At 59.7% G+C, this 15,730-nt stretch overlaps 6 protein-coding genes across 6 annotated transcripts; 3 read left to right on the top strand and 3 right to left on the bottom strand.

Moving 5' to 3' along the window:
* Window positions 1-333: 333 nt before the first annotated feature.
* Window positions 334-2,920, bottom strand: SPRG_14449 (hypothetical protein). The gene is made up of 3 exons (XM_012353593.1): window positions 1,265-2,920; window positions 1,074-1,201; window positions 334-1,018 (listed from the first exon to the last, which is right to left on the bottom strand). The coding sequence occupies exons 1-3, from the start codon at window positions 2,900-2,902 to the stop codon at window positions 409-411; spliced, it is 2,376 nt and encodes a 791-aa protein (XP_012208983.1). The 5' UTR covers window positions 2,903-2,920; the 3' UTR covers window positions 334-408.
* Window positions 2,921-3,663: 743 nt separating this feature from the next.
* Window positions 3,664-4,728, bottom strand: SPRG_14448 (hypothetical protein; the record flags this gene model as incomplete). The annotated part of the gene is made up of 1 exon (XM_012353592.1): window positions 3,664-4,728. The coding sequence occupies one exon, from the start codon at window positions 4,726-4,728 to the stop codon at window positions 3,667-3,669; it is 1,062 nt and encodes a 353-aa protein (XP_012208982.1). The 3' UTR covers window positions 3,664-3,666.
* Window positions 4,729-5,246: 518 nt separating this feature from the next.
* On the top strand, window positions 5,247-6,820 carry SPRG_14447 (hypothetical protein; the record flags this gene model as incomplete). Its single annotated transcript, XM_012353591.1, has 6 exons — window positions 5,247-5,498; window positions 5,545-5,638; window positions 5,685-5,939; window positions 5,994-6,209; window positions 6,261-6,361; window positions 6,407-6,820. The coding sequence occupies exons 1-6, from the start codon at window positions 5,256-5,258 to the stop codon at window positions 6,818-6,820; spliced, it is 1,323 nt and encodes a 440-aa protein (XP_012208981.1). The 5' UTR covers window positions 5,247-5,255.
* A 392-nt stretch (window positions 6,821-7,212) lies between these two features.
* On the top strand, window positions 7,213-7,705 carry SPRG_14446 (hypothetical protein; the record flags this gene model as incomplete). Its single annotated transcript, XM_012353590.1, has 2 exons — window positions 7,213-7,607; window positions 7,657-7,705. 2 exons carry the CDS (start codon window positions 7,213-7,215, stop codon window positions 7,703-7,705), a joined length of 444 nt encoding a protein of 147 aa, XP_012208980.1.
* Window positions 7,706-8,721: 1,016 nt separating this feature from the next.
* On the bottom strand, window positions 8,722-10,627 carry SPRG_14445 (hypothetical protein; the record flags this gene model as incomplete). The annotated part of the gene is made up of 4 exons (XM_012353589.1): window positions 10,441-10,627; window positions 9,657-10,390; window positions 8,766-9,611; window positions 8,722-8,733 (listed from the first exon to the last, which is right to left on the bottom strand). Exons 1-4 carry the CDS (start codon window positions 10,616-10,618, stop codon window positions 8,722-8,724), a joined length of 1,770 nt encoding a protein of 589 aa, XP_012208979.1. The 5' UTR covers window positions 10,619-10,627.
* Window positions 10,628-12,178: 1,551 nt separating this feature from the next.
* Window positions 12,179-15,597, top strand: SPRG_14444 (hypothetical protein; the record flags this gene model as incomplete). Its single annotated transcript, XM_012353588.1, has 3 exons — window positions 12,179-12,971; window positions 13,017-14,154; window positions 14,181-15,597. The coding sequence occupies 3 exons, from the start codon at window positions 12,179-12,181 to the stop codon at window positions 15,514-15,516; spliced, it is 3,267 nt and encodes a 1,088-aa protein (XP_012208978.1). The 3' UTR covers window positions 15,517-15,597.
* Between the last annotated feature and the right edge of the window lie 133 nt (window positions 15,598-15,730).

The following is a 15,730-nucleotide window of genomic DNA, read 5'->3' as shown; positions in this document are numbered from 1 at the left end:
TCGGACCAATCATCGACGCGACCATTCGAATTGCATTCTATTATTATTACGCCGCCACAAGATCGGATAATCGCACGCAACTTTGGCACGGCCACACACAGGATTGTGCAGCGCGTTGCAGCAAGGGCATGCCTGTCTCTATATCCTTGGGTGACGCTTTCGAATCCCGTAGAGGCGCTGCTGCCTTGCACGACACCCGTTCAAACCTCTGGAAGCAACGACTGTGTACAATAGGATATCACGGCCACAAGATCGGATAATCGCACGCAACTTTGGCCCCTGCCCTCGCACCGGAAGCACAAGCACCGCCGTGCAGCCGTTGCTTCCAAGACGCGAGTTCAAACCGCAGCGACTTACTGCTTTCTACATGACCTTATTTATCTAGAAAACGTCCTGCTGCCGTCAAAATTACGGCTTGGTGGGGCGCGTTGCGATCCAGTAGAGCGAGTTGGAGCGCGAGTTGCCGTCGTCGTACGTCTTGAGCGTCTGGACTTCGTTCCACGCCGCTGCGGGATCAATGATCGCATGGTCCAAGAAGGCGTAGCCACGCCAGATCTCTTCCATCGGGTTCTCCTTGCGGGAGACCGCGCCGTCGTAGAGCACCTTGTACTCCTTCGCGACGTACTCGGGCGAGAAGAACTCCTCGGTGATGGGCGTGAACGGCATAAAGTTGATCAGATGCATGTGCTCGATGACCGGGCCAAACCACGTGGCATACGAGACCTTGGTCTGCCCCACTTGACCGGTCATTTGGTTCTTCGCGTACTCGTCGCCGTAGATCTCGGGGGTCGTCTGCCAGTACGTTTGCGCCGCGCGCATCTCCATCGCGAGCAAGACGCGGCCAAACTGCTCGAGGTCCGGCATCGCGAGCACTTGGCCGAGCAGGTAGACGCCGTAGTAGGCGTTGATAGCCTCCGAGACGCTCTCTTGGGACTTGCCGCCGTCCAAGACGTACACGCCGCTTGCAAACGAGTGGCCGTCAAACCACGACACGTGCCGCGCGAGCGGAAAGTACGGACTAGAGCACGTGGCATGAGATCTCGTCTACTATCAATGTATCAAGATGGACGTACTCTTTGATGTTGAAGTTGGCAATGTCGCGAACAATGGTGTGCAGCGCCGCCTTGTGGGCCTGGACAAACGCAGGCTTGTAGCGACCAAGCACGGCCGCCGAGTAGAGCAGGTAGCCATAGTGAAAGTGCTACTCAAACCACCACCATCATACATCCATGTTCGATGTGGAGAATGGAGGACGAGGACGTACGTGGTCGTTGTACCAGCCGTTGCCAAAGTCGGTCATGTAAAACATGCCCTGGATGCCGACCGACGAGCAGACGCCGCCCCACACCGTGTCGTAGACGAAGAAGTCGTGGTTCTGGAGCGTGAGCCAGCGCGTGAGCCAGCCCTCGATCTTGGCCAGCAGCGAGTCGCGGACCGCCCAGTTGTGCACTTGGTCCGCAATCAAGACGAGCCGGGCTTGGCGCGCGAGCTCCTTCCCAAAAAAGTACGGGTCCGACGCACTCGGGCGGTACGACGCGTCCTTCTCGAGGGCGGACGAGATCTCATGGACGCGCTTCGGGTCGATCGGGCGCTGCGAGAAAAAGCCCGTGGTCGTCAGCGGCTCGAGCAAGGTCCACGCCGAGCCGACGACCGCCGTGAGGTTGCCCTTGATCGTGCGATGGCCGTAGCGCCCGAGCACTTTAAAGTCCGAGGATGTAGCGGTGATGTCCGGTCGCGTGTTCATGACGGACGAGACGTTGACGCCGGTGGCGTCACCAAATGCATCCACGTGGTGCGGAAAGGCGAGCATGAGCAGCTCGTCGGTCGCAATCGTCGACGCGTTCGGCGTCATCTGCGTCGTTTTCCACGCAAACTCGACCGCGCCCGTGTTCTTGGCCGACCCGACGCGGATGGCGGCGGCGACGGGAACGACGTTGGCGCTGCGGTGGAGAAGCGCTTTGAACTCGGCCTTCTTCTCGCCTTGGGGCACGATGGCCGCGCGGACAATACCGTAAAACGACGTGGCTTGCACCGTCGCCGTGTGCGCGTCGACGCGCAGCGTCACATTTGACGGGAAGAAGACGAGCCACTCCTGCACGAGGTTGCGCTCGATGCGCGTGTGGAAATGAAAGTGCGACTTCGTGAGCGTCACGACCGACTTGTCGTTGACTGCGACGCCGTTGACCTGCGTGATGGCGCCGACCGGCCCACCGAGCGAGAGCGACGGCACCATGCCCTCGTAGTCGACCGAGAGGTACGGCGATCCGCGCGAGAGAAGCGCCGTAAACGTGCCGTGGTGGCCCGCCCGCTTGAACTCGAGGCGCGCGTGGAGCGAGTCAAAGCGCACGACTTGGCGCGTCGTCGGCGCCGGGTTGCTGCTAAAGACAAGGTCGTCCGCAAAGTACTCTTGGATGCTCGCATTGTCGCCGACGCGGCGGTCGTCGCCGTACGACACCTGGAGGCCGCGATTGAGGCCGATGACCGTATACGGCGTGAGCGTGACTTGGCCCTCGCCGAGGTGTTCGCCGTGGCCATCCGCGATGAGAAAGTTGGTCCACCACGCGTTCGACGGAATCGCACCCTTCCACGTCGGCGCATGGAGCTTGGGCACGATGAGGTTGGTCATCTTGGTGAATGGCGGCTCCATCTCTTCGCCGGCCCACTCGGCAAGCGGCGCGTTCGGATCGGAGCGCGGCGTCGTTGTCGGTGTCCGTGTCGTCGCCAGCGAGGACGTCTGGTTGGCGTGTACGACCGCGTCATTGGACGGGCCCGACCATGCAAACAAGGCCAGCGCCGAGACGGCGAGGACGGCGCCAACGGCCACCTTGGCGTACACGAAGCGCTTGTTGCCGTTGCTAGGCGGCGCCGGCGTGCCCAGCAGCGGGGTGCTCTCTCGGCTCATGCGGAAAACTTACTACTAGGATTTAGTAATCTGCCTGGCCACGCCTTCAACGCCGATCTTGCGTGATAGGGCCGGATACGCCTGCTATCCGGACATCTGCGACACGCCTCGGCGCCGAATTCTCAAAATATCAAGTTTGAGAGACTGGAAATGCCAGACAGGCGGACAGGCAGAGGCACGACCGACGGCCACCGATCGCGACCGATCAAGAACTCTAGACACCGAGGGCGAGCGCAGCCCAAGCTGCGTGGACGCTTTCGCGGGCTCCAGCAATGTGCCATTAGTGGCCGTCGCGATTGTATCTCCGGTAGCCAATATCACTCGGAGACCACGCGGGCTGTTGGTCCAGATGCCACTTCGACATGTCGCCAACCACGCACAGCACAAACGTTTAGCACACACAGGCGCAGACAGCGCTGACTTGCTGGCGGAAGCTGCTGGCGTACGCGTCGTCGTCATTCCTGGTTCTGCGCTGGCGTATGCTTGGTACACTGGCGACTGCCGCGAGACGAAGAAGTTGCAACAGGTGCACGCACCCACTTGATCTAGGCGAATTCCGATCCCCAAAACCTGCAGAAACGAATGCAATCTGTGGTCGCGGGCCGCCACCGCGCTGGCTCATCTCCATCATCCTGGTACAGTACAAGCAGGCGACGACGACCTTGGGCCATGGCGTACGGTACGGGCTGTTGCTGAATCCTACGCTGGTGGCCATCACAAGGCGCGATCGTTGAAACCGACAATATATATTGAAGAGTCGTCGGCTATGGTACAAGATCGCGCAGCTGCTGCTCACACGCGCCGGGGCATACTAGCAGGCGGAGCAGCCGAACGAGCGGCCGCTTGTGCATCTTCCCGCGCAGCTTACGCGGCGCCGACGGCAGCGCGTCGACCGAGTAGTTGGCCTTGAGAAAGGCAGCGATGGTGCTGTGGCCCATGCGCGATGCTTGAACCGCCGCCTTGCGCGAGCAGCCTTCGTGGCGATGTGTGTGGAGGAAGTGGACGACGGCCAAATGACCGTTGCGCGCGGCGCCGTCCATGGCGTACGTGCTGCAGCCTTCGTTGCGCTCACGGTGCAGAAATTCGACGATCGCCAAGTGTCCGTGGGCGGCCGCAAAGTCGAGCGCGATCGCGCTGCAGCCCTCGCCGCGGTGCGTGTGCAGGAAGCGCACGACGTCCATGTGGCCGTTGCGGGCCGCGTAGTCCATGGCGCGTACGGTGCAGCCTTCGTCACGGTGCTCGTGCAGGTACTCGATGACGCGGAGATGGCCGTTCTCGGCGGCGCCGACCATGGCCTGGGCAGTGCACCCTTCGTGGCGATGCGTGTGCAAGTAGGCCACGACGGGTAGATGCCCATGCGTCGCCGCTTGGTCCATCGCAGCGGCTGTGCAGGCGTAGCCAGCTGTGTGAAGGAATTCGACGATCGCGAGCTGGCCGGTCCGGGCGGCGCAGTCCATCGCCGACGGCGAGAAAAGGTCGAGCTGGCAGGCCTCGAGGCGCTTGACGACGTCGAGCTCGCCGCGCGCAATGGCTTCGTGCAGCACGATGCGGCGGTCGCTTCCATCGCGCACACAGAGATCGCGGCACGAGAGATCCTGCGGCGGCGCAGTGCTGGCACGCCACTTGGCAAAGCGTGGCCGCAGGTCGTCGTAGAGCCCGCACTGGAAGGACGTCATGGCCGAGACGAGGTTGGCGTCGACGAGGCAGCGAAACGACGCAGTCATCTCTACGCGGGGGCGCTTTGAGTTGTGCATGCGCCGTCGGATCTCGGTCTGCGGATCCGACGACGTCTCGGCGGTCGCGATCTTTCGATCGAAACCGGCCATCGGTATCCGGATGCCTCTCTAATACTAATTTACGCGCGCGCAGCCTGTCTCGGTTCGGAGCTCTTGGTACTGCCTTGTTGTCCTAACAACGTTGCCCTTGGCTTGCGCATAGAGAGCTCGGCATCGAGTAGTACGTGGGTGGGTTGGCCATCCACGGACACTAGAGCCTTGGCATTGAGTCGATCTTTCTCACACTATTGCTGTCGCCGGCCTACCGATGAGATATATGCACTGTCCCGGTGTGGGACCGACAAGTCGTCTATAATGTCTGCACGCATCGAACTATACGACGCAACCAAACGCTCCATTGAACGAGGAGGAAGGTATGAGCTCTCGCGTCATGGTGCAGATCGATCGTGCGCAGAGGCGTCGGCGCTTCTCATCGGGCCACCTCCGTCTTGGTGCAATCGCGACTTGAAATAGTGTACTATTTCGGAAACGAAAAAATTGTGAAACGCAAAACGGACGAAACCCACCTGCCAATGTGCTTGGTAGTTGAGAATTGAGATTTCGCCCACGAGATCAAGATGCACCATCGGCCGACGCGCGGTGGCACGGGCTGGGACTGCAAGGCCGAGAACGCCAAGGCCGCTGGTCTCTACTACGAGATCGCCAACGTCGGCAAGATGGTCGAAGCCTCCAAGAAGCGCATCACGTGGCGCATCAAGATGGAGGAAGGCAAGGAGTACGAGATCTCGCTCACGCACTCGATCGCGTCGGGGAAGAAGAACCTCCGCATCGATGGCATCGTCATGTACCAGACGAGCACGGTACGCATCGTAGCGCATGCCATGATTGGGCTCATCGCGGTTGCAGTTTAGCCTCGGCGACTGGGACTATGTCTTCAACCTCGGCAACCACGTCTTGCACTGCATCATCAAGCCATCCGTCGAGCTCAACGATAGCTACGGTAGGCAGCTCTATATAGAATAACGTCTTCGAGCAACGGAGCGTAGACTTGATTGTCGACGGCGTCTCCTTCCGCCGTCTCCCCGAGCAGCTCAAGACCAAGAGCGACAAGGACGTGAAGCGCGCGCCGACGACGGCCAAGCCATTGCAGCCGCGCCCGAAGAGCCGCGAGTCGAGCGCCAGCGACCTCTCACGCACAGGGTCGGGCAACGCGTGGGAGTGCACGACGTGCACGCTCGTCAACGAGAAGGGACTCGCGCCCGTCTGCGAGGCTTGCGGCAGCCCTCGCCCCCGCCAAGCCCGTACAGGACCTCGATCTTGAAGACGACACTAAGCGACCTGCACTGTTGTACTAGTGGCCAAGACGCCGTCGTTCGAGTACTCCAAGCAAAGCAGCGCCAAGGAGCTTCGCGAGCCAGCGCCACGTCCCTCGGAATTTCGCCCGTTTGACGCGCCACCGGCCAAAGCGACGCCCGACGGCTTTGGCGTCGACATGACCACGCACGATCCGTTCGCGGCGGCGAACGCTGGCTTCAACCAGCAGCAGCAACAGCAGCGCACGGACAGCTCTGGTATCTGCGAAAAGATTATGACGGGAGGATATAGACTGATGAATGTTGTAGGGAAAATTGCGTCCATGCTGCAGGGCTTGGACTTTTCGTACACGCCGCCGCCGCCGCCACCGCCGACACCGGTGCAGCAACCGATGAGCGAAGCACCGCCGGTACTATCATCGATGCTACGGATCAATGTTGGACTCGTGGTGTAGGCAACACCGAGCGATCCGCTGTGGGGCGCCAACATTGTGAGTCTCGACTTGGTCGAGAAACCAAAACTGAAGACGACCGTGAGCATGCAGACACTCGAGCAGGCGCGCTTGGCCAAACCGAAGGAGGCGCCGCAGCCGGTGATGCCGCCGCCAATGGTAGCGCCGCCGTCGTATGGCCAGGCACCTATGTACCCGCCTTCGTCCATGGGCTATGCGAATCCTCCTGGAGCGTACCCGGCGCAGCACATTGTGACGGCGCAGCCGTACGGCGGCATGTACGCCAACACGAATGGACCCATGGGCGTCCAGCGGCAGCCCACGGCGCATACCTTCATGCCCAACATGACCCACGTCCCGCCGCCAAAATCCGCGCCTGGCCACGCCGCCAACGACCCGTTTGCGACGCTCTCGTAATCGTCGTCCTCAATGCATTTGCACGAGCCCTGTGCCCATCATTGAGAGTCGATTGTGGGTCGCAGCGCATCGTTCTCGTCCTTACTAGTACAATGGAGATCGCCATACCTATTCACCATGCATGCTTTCCATTTACTTCAACGCTGAAACGGACTGGAAACCGAGACGGCATGCATTACTGTACACAGCGAATGTGCATTGCGTTTGTGTGAAGTAGGAACGACGCGGCAACAGCAGAAATACAGTACCGGTACGACGCTGTTGATGCCAGGAGCAGCTCCAGCTAAAATTACGCTGTGGTGAAGAACTGTGGTAACGCATATTTCTCCTTTATGCATTGTTAGAGAATCAGAGGGCGATCTTTTTCATTCTGGATTTGGCCGACTGGCAAGATGACCAAGGCGATGGCCGGCAAGGGCAAGGCAGCGGTGAAGGCGCCGCCCGGAGCATCAGTCGACATCGAGGTGCTCCAGAAGCTTCAGACAGCGATCGGGCAACCGATCAAGGTGAATATGATCCAAGACGCATTGAAGGTCATCGGCCGCCGCAAGTTCGACGGCGAGACGGACGAGAGCGACGATGAAGATCGCCCAACGGCCATGCAAGCGGCCACGGACCGGCAAGCCACGGCCGACCCCGGCGCACAACGCTCAACTTCCCAATCCGCGACATCCAACCTCGCGATCAAGATCGCCCAGACCGCGGACGATCTCGTAGCGGCGTTCAAGGAGCGCACGGAGTGGAACCGTCTGCTCAAGATCTTCAGCGTGAATGATCCCGCAGCCAAGTAGTCTCGTGCTTTCTTCATGCTTTGCTCATGCGTGAATCTCGTGTAGAGTGGCTGTCCTTCGACGCAAGATCAACCGCCACTTGCAGCGCGAGTAGGCCCATGAGTGGTGACGCAATGATCCTCATCCGCAGGCGTTAGGGCGAATTCACCTCGGGCCGCTCTCGATCACGCTACGGTTGTCCCGCAAGAGCCCGCGACGAGCCCGGCCTATAAGTACCTTGCAGTCTTTCCACATACGAAGGCTCATGCGCATGTATCCAGGACAAAGCGCACCAACGATGGGCGCCTGTTCGGGCCGTCGTCAGCGAGAAAGGTGCAACGGTTCGCGCAAGCTCAACTATCGGCGAAAATGCTGCTTGCTCGTGCGATTGACTCATACAAATATGCTCGTAGACAGACCATCAAATGATGCCCAGCTGCATCGTTCTGCTGGCGCAGCCGTTGCTGCCAGGCAGCACCCCTGCACCGGTCAACTCAAGTCACGAAGGACTCATCTTGTCCACTTTGTGGACGAGGTCACTCGGAAGGTCGTCGCGGCCGACGGCTTGTACACGACGCGGATCGCAATGGAAGATTTGACGGGGCTGCGGCATATCCCTCTCGTTGCGCCCCGTCAAATCTCGCATTTCAATGCGCGTCGTGAAGAACCCGTCGGCTGCGACGACCTTTCGAGTCAGCTCGTCCACACAGTGGACAAAGATGAGTCCTTCGTGACCTGAGTTGACCGGTGCTGAGGTGCTGCCTCGCAGCAGCGGCTGCGCCAGCAGAACGATGCAGCTCGCCATCATTCGATGGTTTGTCTACGAGCATATTTCATTGCCGAATCTCCAATTTCGTACTACTAAACTTGAGAAATATACAATCTGGCCTACCATTTGGATGGTAACCACACGTTCTCGGTCTTGGTGTTGGTCTTGGCCCTGGTCTTGGTGATATAGGTATGCGGTAAAAGGGCGACCGAGTGCGATGTGCGAAGTCGGCCTCTGGCATACCACCCATCGGCGACAAAAGGGGTTGGGTTGGTAGCTCTGTGGTGTCGGTGTAGCGGTGTAGCCATGACAACAACCACATTCAAAATCGAAAAAATCCAAACGCTTGCAAGCCCCATGTCTTAGACTGGTACCTCGGCGCTTCGACGTTCAACCATGTCATCACCCTCGTCGGTGTTGCCGTTTTGAGTGCAGTTGGCGTGAACAAACGCGACCGCTGCATCGTCGGGGGCAGCAACTTCATCAGATCTTGGTACCGGATCGTCTTGCCTTTGGTCGCAAATCGGAGCCGCACAAACGTGTGAAACTTATGGCGCGAGAACGCAAAGCCAAACTGCTTGAGCGTGTCGCGGAGCACTTCGGTGTGGATAAAGCCGTCGCCTGCGTCGTCGTCAACCGCATCCGCGCGCGCGAGTGCGTTCTCGACGTCCCGAATGTGCTGGCCCGTGCGGTGTAAGTGGTGCACGATCTGCTTGACCATTTGATCCGTCAGCGAATTGACTTCGAACACGTGCTCGATGACCCGCGCGAGCTTCTTCGGCTCGACCCGCCACGTGCCCGAGACGAGCGAGAACTGCCGGACAATCTTGGGCGCTAGCACGACCGCGTTGAAGAGGAGCGGGAGCGCAAGCCCGACGATACGGAACGCATTGCTAATCGACGACCCGCCCATGTACATGACGCAGTTGAGCAGCAGCGCCAAGTAGAAGCCGTTGATGATGAGGAAGAGCTGCATGAAAAAGTGCACCAACTTGTGCGAAAAGTACGGCAGCGTGAAATTGCCGCCGCCCGTCGCCGTGAGTTTGGCCGAAAGCGTGTTCTTCTTGATGTTGGGTTTCAAGCCGCGCAGGCGGCGCATTGCGGACCGCAACACCTGCAGCAAGAGGTCGTGGGCCAGCCACGCCGCGCCGTGGTGCTGCGCGTGGATCATCTCGGGGCTCGTCAATTCTTCTTCGACGCGCTGCATTTGATCGAGTGCGTCTTGTATTGTCTGTGTCTGCTCGCGCTCTTCCTACGCATCGCGATGAGCAATGAAAACGCGCATGGACATGTCGACCTCGCGAATCACGGGCTCCATCGCACGCTTGAGGTTGACAAACTCGCGCATGTCGAGGGCCTCGTCGACGGTGATGGACGATCGCATATTGGTAGCAAACGCGTGGCCCATGAGCAGCTGCACGAGGTAGCGCAGGTAGACGAGCAGAAGCAGCATTGCTAGCGAAAGCGAGAGGCCAAAACCGGCAAAGACCGACATCCGTGCTTCCTTGGACGCTTGGTACGCGCTGTGCGTCACGAGCTCGCCCGTGCACGCAAAAAACGCAGCGTAAATGCCAAAGAGAACGAGCCAGACCGTCACGTCAATCTCAATCAAGTGCGCAATTTGGCTGTCTTGGACTTCGCGGATGTACTTGGGGAAGGAAAAGATCTTGGGGAGCTCGTACGTCTTGAGGAAAAAGTGCCCCAGGATCTTCATGTGCATGCGCTCCTCGTACCGGTTGGAGACGACCGTGCGCATGAGCTTGTTCCAATGCGACGCGTACGCCGACTGCTTGGCCTCGGCTTCTGCGACCAAGTCCCGGGCCGAAATGATCGAGATCTTGTCCATTTTCTTGTTCGATCGGCGTAGGCGCATAAAGATGACGATGGCTTGAAGCACAAGTGCGATCGCGAGGAAGAAGACGAGGATGTCGGCCGCGTCCATGGCCTGGTACGCAATGCCGCCTTTGGCCACGAGCCCAACGTAGAGGCAGAACTTGACCATGAGGTAGATGAGACCGACAATCATGAGCTCTAGTACACGTGGCCCATGAAGGCATGTGCTACATGCATGTACATGGTACCTTGGGTCGTCTTGTGCAGCATCTCGGCGTACTTGCGATGGCGCTTGAACGTGTGCTCGAGCGAGTGCAGGAACGCGTCGAGCACAATGACAAAGACGACGAGGCAAGCGACGTAGAGGAGGACGTCGCTCGTCTCGAGCGTCGCTGTCGGCGCCGCCAGGACCCGGTCGTCGGTCATGTGCCAAAATGCAACTGCTGCACCACCGGTGGTTGCCTTTCTGTGCTATCCGGATTTCCGGATGAACTCGTAACTGCTTGCGGCAGGATCTTGTGTGATTACTGCCTTCAGCCGGAGCGAATTAAGGTATTCTTGGATGCCCTTCTTGGGAATTCGCTCGCAAACACTGAACCCTTGTCAGTGAGAGCAGTTGCGTCGTCCTATTCATACAACGAGTCGCTAGGGTAGCGTCACCCGCACCCGAGTGATCCATGCGTGCGAGAGCATGCTTGTTTACACCCGCACGGTACTCTTTACGAGGCGTACAGTAGTGAGAAGTACGAGTCCACTGTACCAGGAAAGCGCGGCTGCTGTGGCAAGAAGGGTGGTTGCGTCGATGTGTTCGAGTTGACGCTCGATCTGGGTTCGCGACTCCCGCTGGGTCCCTCCCTTTCGGACGGTGGCCAAGCCAGACCCAGCAAACAAACCAGTAGTCCCTTGACATCAAGTAGCGGGTGAGCGAACGCAGCTCGTTGCTTTAGTTTCCAACAAAACGACGGAAGCCGAGCGTGGTAACGTGGGCGAAGCGATGGCTCGAAGGTGCGAGCGATGTACCTCGATAACTGACTGCCGGTGTGTGCGACGGGTGGTGCTGCTCCGTGTGAGGGTGTCGCCACGAGATGTTGACTCGTGCGTGCATAAGACGCTGGGGCTGGGCAGACTGCGGAGCCTTCTCCGAAGTAGTACTTGTTGGATGCAGGTACAGTACACGTTTCGAAATCTCTGGAATCTGAATGTGAAATTTTCCCATCGTTTGAAATGATAGATTCACGGGTCCTTGAAGCGTGGAATGAAGTCATTCTCCCGTTGCATGACCCTCGACGATGTTTTCGTCGGTGACAACAAACGCGCAACGGTGCGCCGATAGCCTATATGCCAAAGAAGCTGACAACACTTTACAGCGACTGATACGTCGATCCCAGAACGACACGTGGAGTCAACGACGGAATCTGTTGTTCTTGTCCTGTGGATGCAACGTCCCGAAATGGCCCTAGGCGATGAAACGGGCGAAACGCTCGCGTGGTTAGGGTACCACGACAAACTGTCAAACACTAGGTATCGTTCCATGTAGGGGCAGCCAGCAAACATTCGCCGCAGTCTCTAGCGGCAACCACTCGAAGCTTCTCGCTGCTTTAGAGCTTCATGGAGCCGCGTACTACATGCGTGTTTGGCCGTCGGCGCTCGGAGCTGATGCTGAACAAGCTTCAATGGCGCAAAGGCGACGAAAAGGCTGGGCCTCGTGACATACCAAGGAAGCCCACGGCAGCCATGTCGAGCTCAACTCTCTCGACCCACACGCACGGCATGAAGCAGGCGACTTATGTGTGCTTCACGTTATCTTCCCAGAACTCGACCACGAGCTCCCAGCACAGAGAAAGTGTCTGACACACTGCATTCCAAACAGTGTTTCAAACACTGTTTTATATTGGTTTGCATTGTATCCGATGTGGGAGGTCCCATCGAGTTTGAGAGACCCATTGTTTGGTCGGAGTTGGCTTTGAGCGACCGAGCCGCAGCAGCATGGCCGCCCGCAAGTCGCTGCTCATCCCGGTCCACAAGAGCGATGAGATCGTCGAGATGTTCTCGGACGAGCTGCCGGAAGACGCCAACGACATCATGGAGATCCTCCGCGCCGAGATCGCGCCGCTGGAGGTCTGGCTCAACTTTGCCGTCGAGTACTACCTGCAGGGCAAGGTCGCCCAGTTCGAGCAGATCTTTGACCAGGCCACCATGTCGGACGCCGACGAGATCTACCACGACGAGGCCGCGCGCATGAGCCGACTCAAGATCCTCAACGCATGGGCGTGCCACCACATCAACACGATGTGGAAGGAGGACGACGACCGGAAGCGCGAGGTTCCATCGCAGAAGGCGGCCGCGCTCTTCCAGAAGGCCGATCGCATCGATCCGCAGTGCATCACGACGCTGACAGGCAAAGCGCTCATGTTTATGGCCAAAGGCGAGGACGAGCGCGCCGAGCGCTTCCTCCGGACCGTTCTCCAGGTGCAACCCGAGAACCTCTCGGCGATCCTCGCGACCGCGCTCCTTCAAGTGCGCAAGCGCAAGTTTACCGAAGCGAAAAAGCTCTACTACGACGCGATCGCGCTGCACCCGCAGTCACCCCAAGCTGCGCGCATGCGCATGGCGTTTGCGTACTGTTGTTACCAGATGGGCTGCGTCGACAAGGCGCGCGCGGTCATGAAGTACGCGGCCAAGCTCGACGATAGCTACGTCGATGCGATGATGGCCAACGCGATCTGGCAGCTCGCGACGCTCAGCCCGAGCGAGCGCGCGCGCAACATGCAGAACGAAGGTTGCCCGCCCTTTTCGCATCGCGCCCACGGCTCATACCCTCTAGGCTCGCGCTTCATGACGATGGTGCACCACGCGCACGCGCTCGACAAGACGCACCCGTCCGTCTTGAACCACTTGGCCAACCACTACTTCTTGCAGTGGTCGCCGCTGCCAGGCACGGCGGCGGTCGAGCGCGGTTCGTCGACCGTGGTCACGTCGCACGATCTCTCGACCGACTTGGCGCCCGGGCATCTCATTAGCCTCGGGAGCAAGTTCTTTTGCTACGTCGTCGCCATCGACGCGGCAAAAAACACGCTCGTAATCGACGTGCCGTACAGCGGCCGCACGCGCAGCGGCGTCAGCGTCAGCCGCAAGATGTACGACCAGATGTTTGCCCTCGCGGCCAACGCGTACCACAACACGCTGACGAAAGAGCTTCGCGCCGAGAGCTGCTACCTCATGGGCCGCGGCCGCCACGCCGAAGGCAAGTACGCGGACGCGTATGGGTACTACTTCAAGGCGAGTCAGCTCATGCCGACGCTGGCGTCGCCGTGGCTGGGCCTCGCCCAAATGTACTACCAGCAAAACCAGCTCGATAAGGCCACTGCGTACCTCGAGAAGACGCTCAAGGCGTACCCGGACAACACGGACGTCCTCCTCTTTCTCGCGCACGTCTACAGCAAGACGAACCGCAAGACGGACGCGATTGCGCACTACCGCCGCGTGGCGGACATTGACCCGGGCAACGTCAACGCGCTCATTGGCGTCGCCGACATCCTCCACGTCTCGGACGAGCGCACGGACCAGCTCGCGGCGATTTCGTCGTTCTTGGCGGCTGAAAAAGTGCTCGAAACCTCCAACGAGCGTGTGCCCATGGAGCTCTTTGTGAACCTCGGGTCGCTCCACATGCGTGTGGGCGATTTCGACGCATCGCTCGCGTGCTACCGCCGTGCGCTTGGCATCGAGGCGACCGCGCCGCTGCCAGCGGTCAACGAAGACAACATCACGGTCCTCTACAACATGGCGCTGGTCTACGAGCGCTGCGGCGACTTGGCCGTGAGCACCGCGCTGTACGACGACATTGTGGCCACGTTCCCGGGCTACCACGACGCGTCGCTGCGCCTCGCGCTGCTCAAGCGCGACCAAGGCCGCTTTGACGAGGCCGTCCGGCTGCTTGAGGAGACGCTGGCGCGGGACCCGACGTGCGCGAACGCGGCGCTGCTCCAAGGCAACATGCACTACCAGCGCCGCGAGTGGAATTTGGCGCAGAAAAGTACGAGACGGTGCTTGGCATCAAGCTCGAGAACGGCGCGAACCTCAAGAACGATCCGTACTCGTTCCTGGCGATGGGCAACATCTTTATGAGCAACATTGGCGAGCGCGGCCGATACATGAAGAACATGGCGCTGAGCGAGACGTACTACAAGCGCACGCTGCAGAGCCACCCGTTCAACGTGCATGCGGCCAACGGCATTGGCATCATGGTGGCCGAGAAGGGTCATCTGGACAAGGCCAAGATGATCTTTGCCGAGGTGCGCCAGGCGTGCCCCGACATGCCGGATGCGTGGATCAACCTCGCCCACATCTACATGGCCGAAGAGCGCTACGACGAAGCGATCCAGCTCTACCAAGTGTGTTTGACCAAGCACTACAACGGCCAAGACATCCAAGTCCTCTTGTACCTCGCCAAGGCCTACTACGAGGCGAAGCGCCACCTTGAGTGCATTGCAGCCTTGACGAAAGGGCTGCACTTGATGCCGGGCGACGCGCGGTTGTGGTACAACCTTGGTCTTGCCCAAGAAGAGTTTGCTGTCTTTGCCCTCGGTGATGGCGACGCCAGCAACACCAAGGCAGCGCTGCAGAGCCACCGGACGCTAGCCGACGTCCAACGCGCTATCTCGGACCTCCAGCGGGCCATGCGCATCTTCCAGATGCTCGCGACCGACACGAAGAAGGCGCCGGCGTACGACTTGGAGAAGGTCAAGGACCACGCGCGGTTTTGCGCCGAGACGCTCGACAAGGCGTCGTACCATCTCGAGTTTGAGCGCCAGCGGGAAGAGAAGCGCAAGGCCGAGGCCGAGCAGCGCCGCCGCCTCATGCTCCGCGACGAAGAGGAGCGTCTCGAGAAAGAGGCGGCCGAGCGCGCGCGCTTGAACGCTGCCGAGGAGCGCAAGATGGCGGTCTTGCGTCAGAACGAAGAGCGTTTGCGTGCGGCCAACGCAACGTGGAAGACGCGCGAGACGGAGGAGAAGCAAAAGGCCGCCGCGCCCAAGAAGGGCAGCAAGAAGCGCAAAAAGACCGACGGCGACAAGAGCGACCACAGCGACAACAGCGACAACAGCGACGACGAGGCCGCGGGCCCGAGCCTCTCGATCGCCGACATGCAGAACCGCAACTCGAAGATGAAGAAACTCGTGGAGAAGCGACAGAAGAAGGCCTCTGTCGACGACGAAGACGATTTGTTTGGTTCCGACTCGGATGACGACGCGGGCGAGAAGGCGGCGCCAGCGACCACGGCCAACGCCAGCGACCTCTTTGGCTCCGACTCGTCCGACGACGAGTAGATTCGGTGGATGCTACTACGTTGTGTGAATTCCAGTGCATATCGCGTCGCGTTGGTCCCTCTTGCGCCGGCTAAAACCCACTTTGATAGCTGCTTTGACTGGTGGTGGTGGAATAGGGTCGAACCAGGGGATAGCTCAGTAATCGATAGTCGCTGGGACTCTTCTACCACGTGCAGGCGAGCTGGACCCCTTTCTCGGCCGGGAACGACTGCTG

The sequence above is a fragment of the Saprolegnia parasitica genome, assembly GCF_000151545.1.
Source record: "Saprolegnia parasitica CBS 223.65 unplaced genomic scaffold supercont2.128, whole genome shotgun sequence".
NCBI classification, from domain to species: Eukaryota; Oomycota; class Saprolegniomycetes; order Saprolegniales; family Saprolegniaceae; genus Saprolegnia; species Saprolegnia parasitica.
The sequence above is the reverse complement of the archived record's forward strand: the minus strand, read 5'-3'. Positions and strand labels throughout refer to the sequence as shown.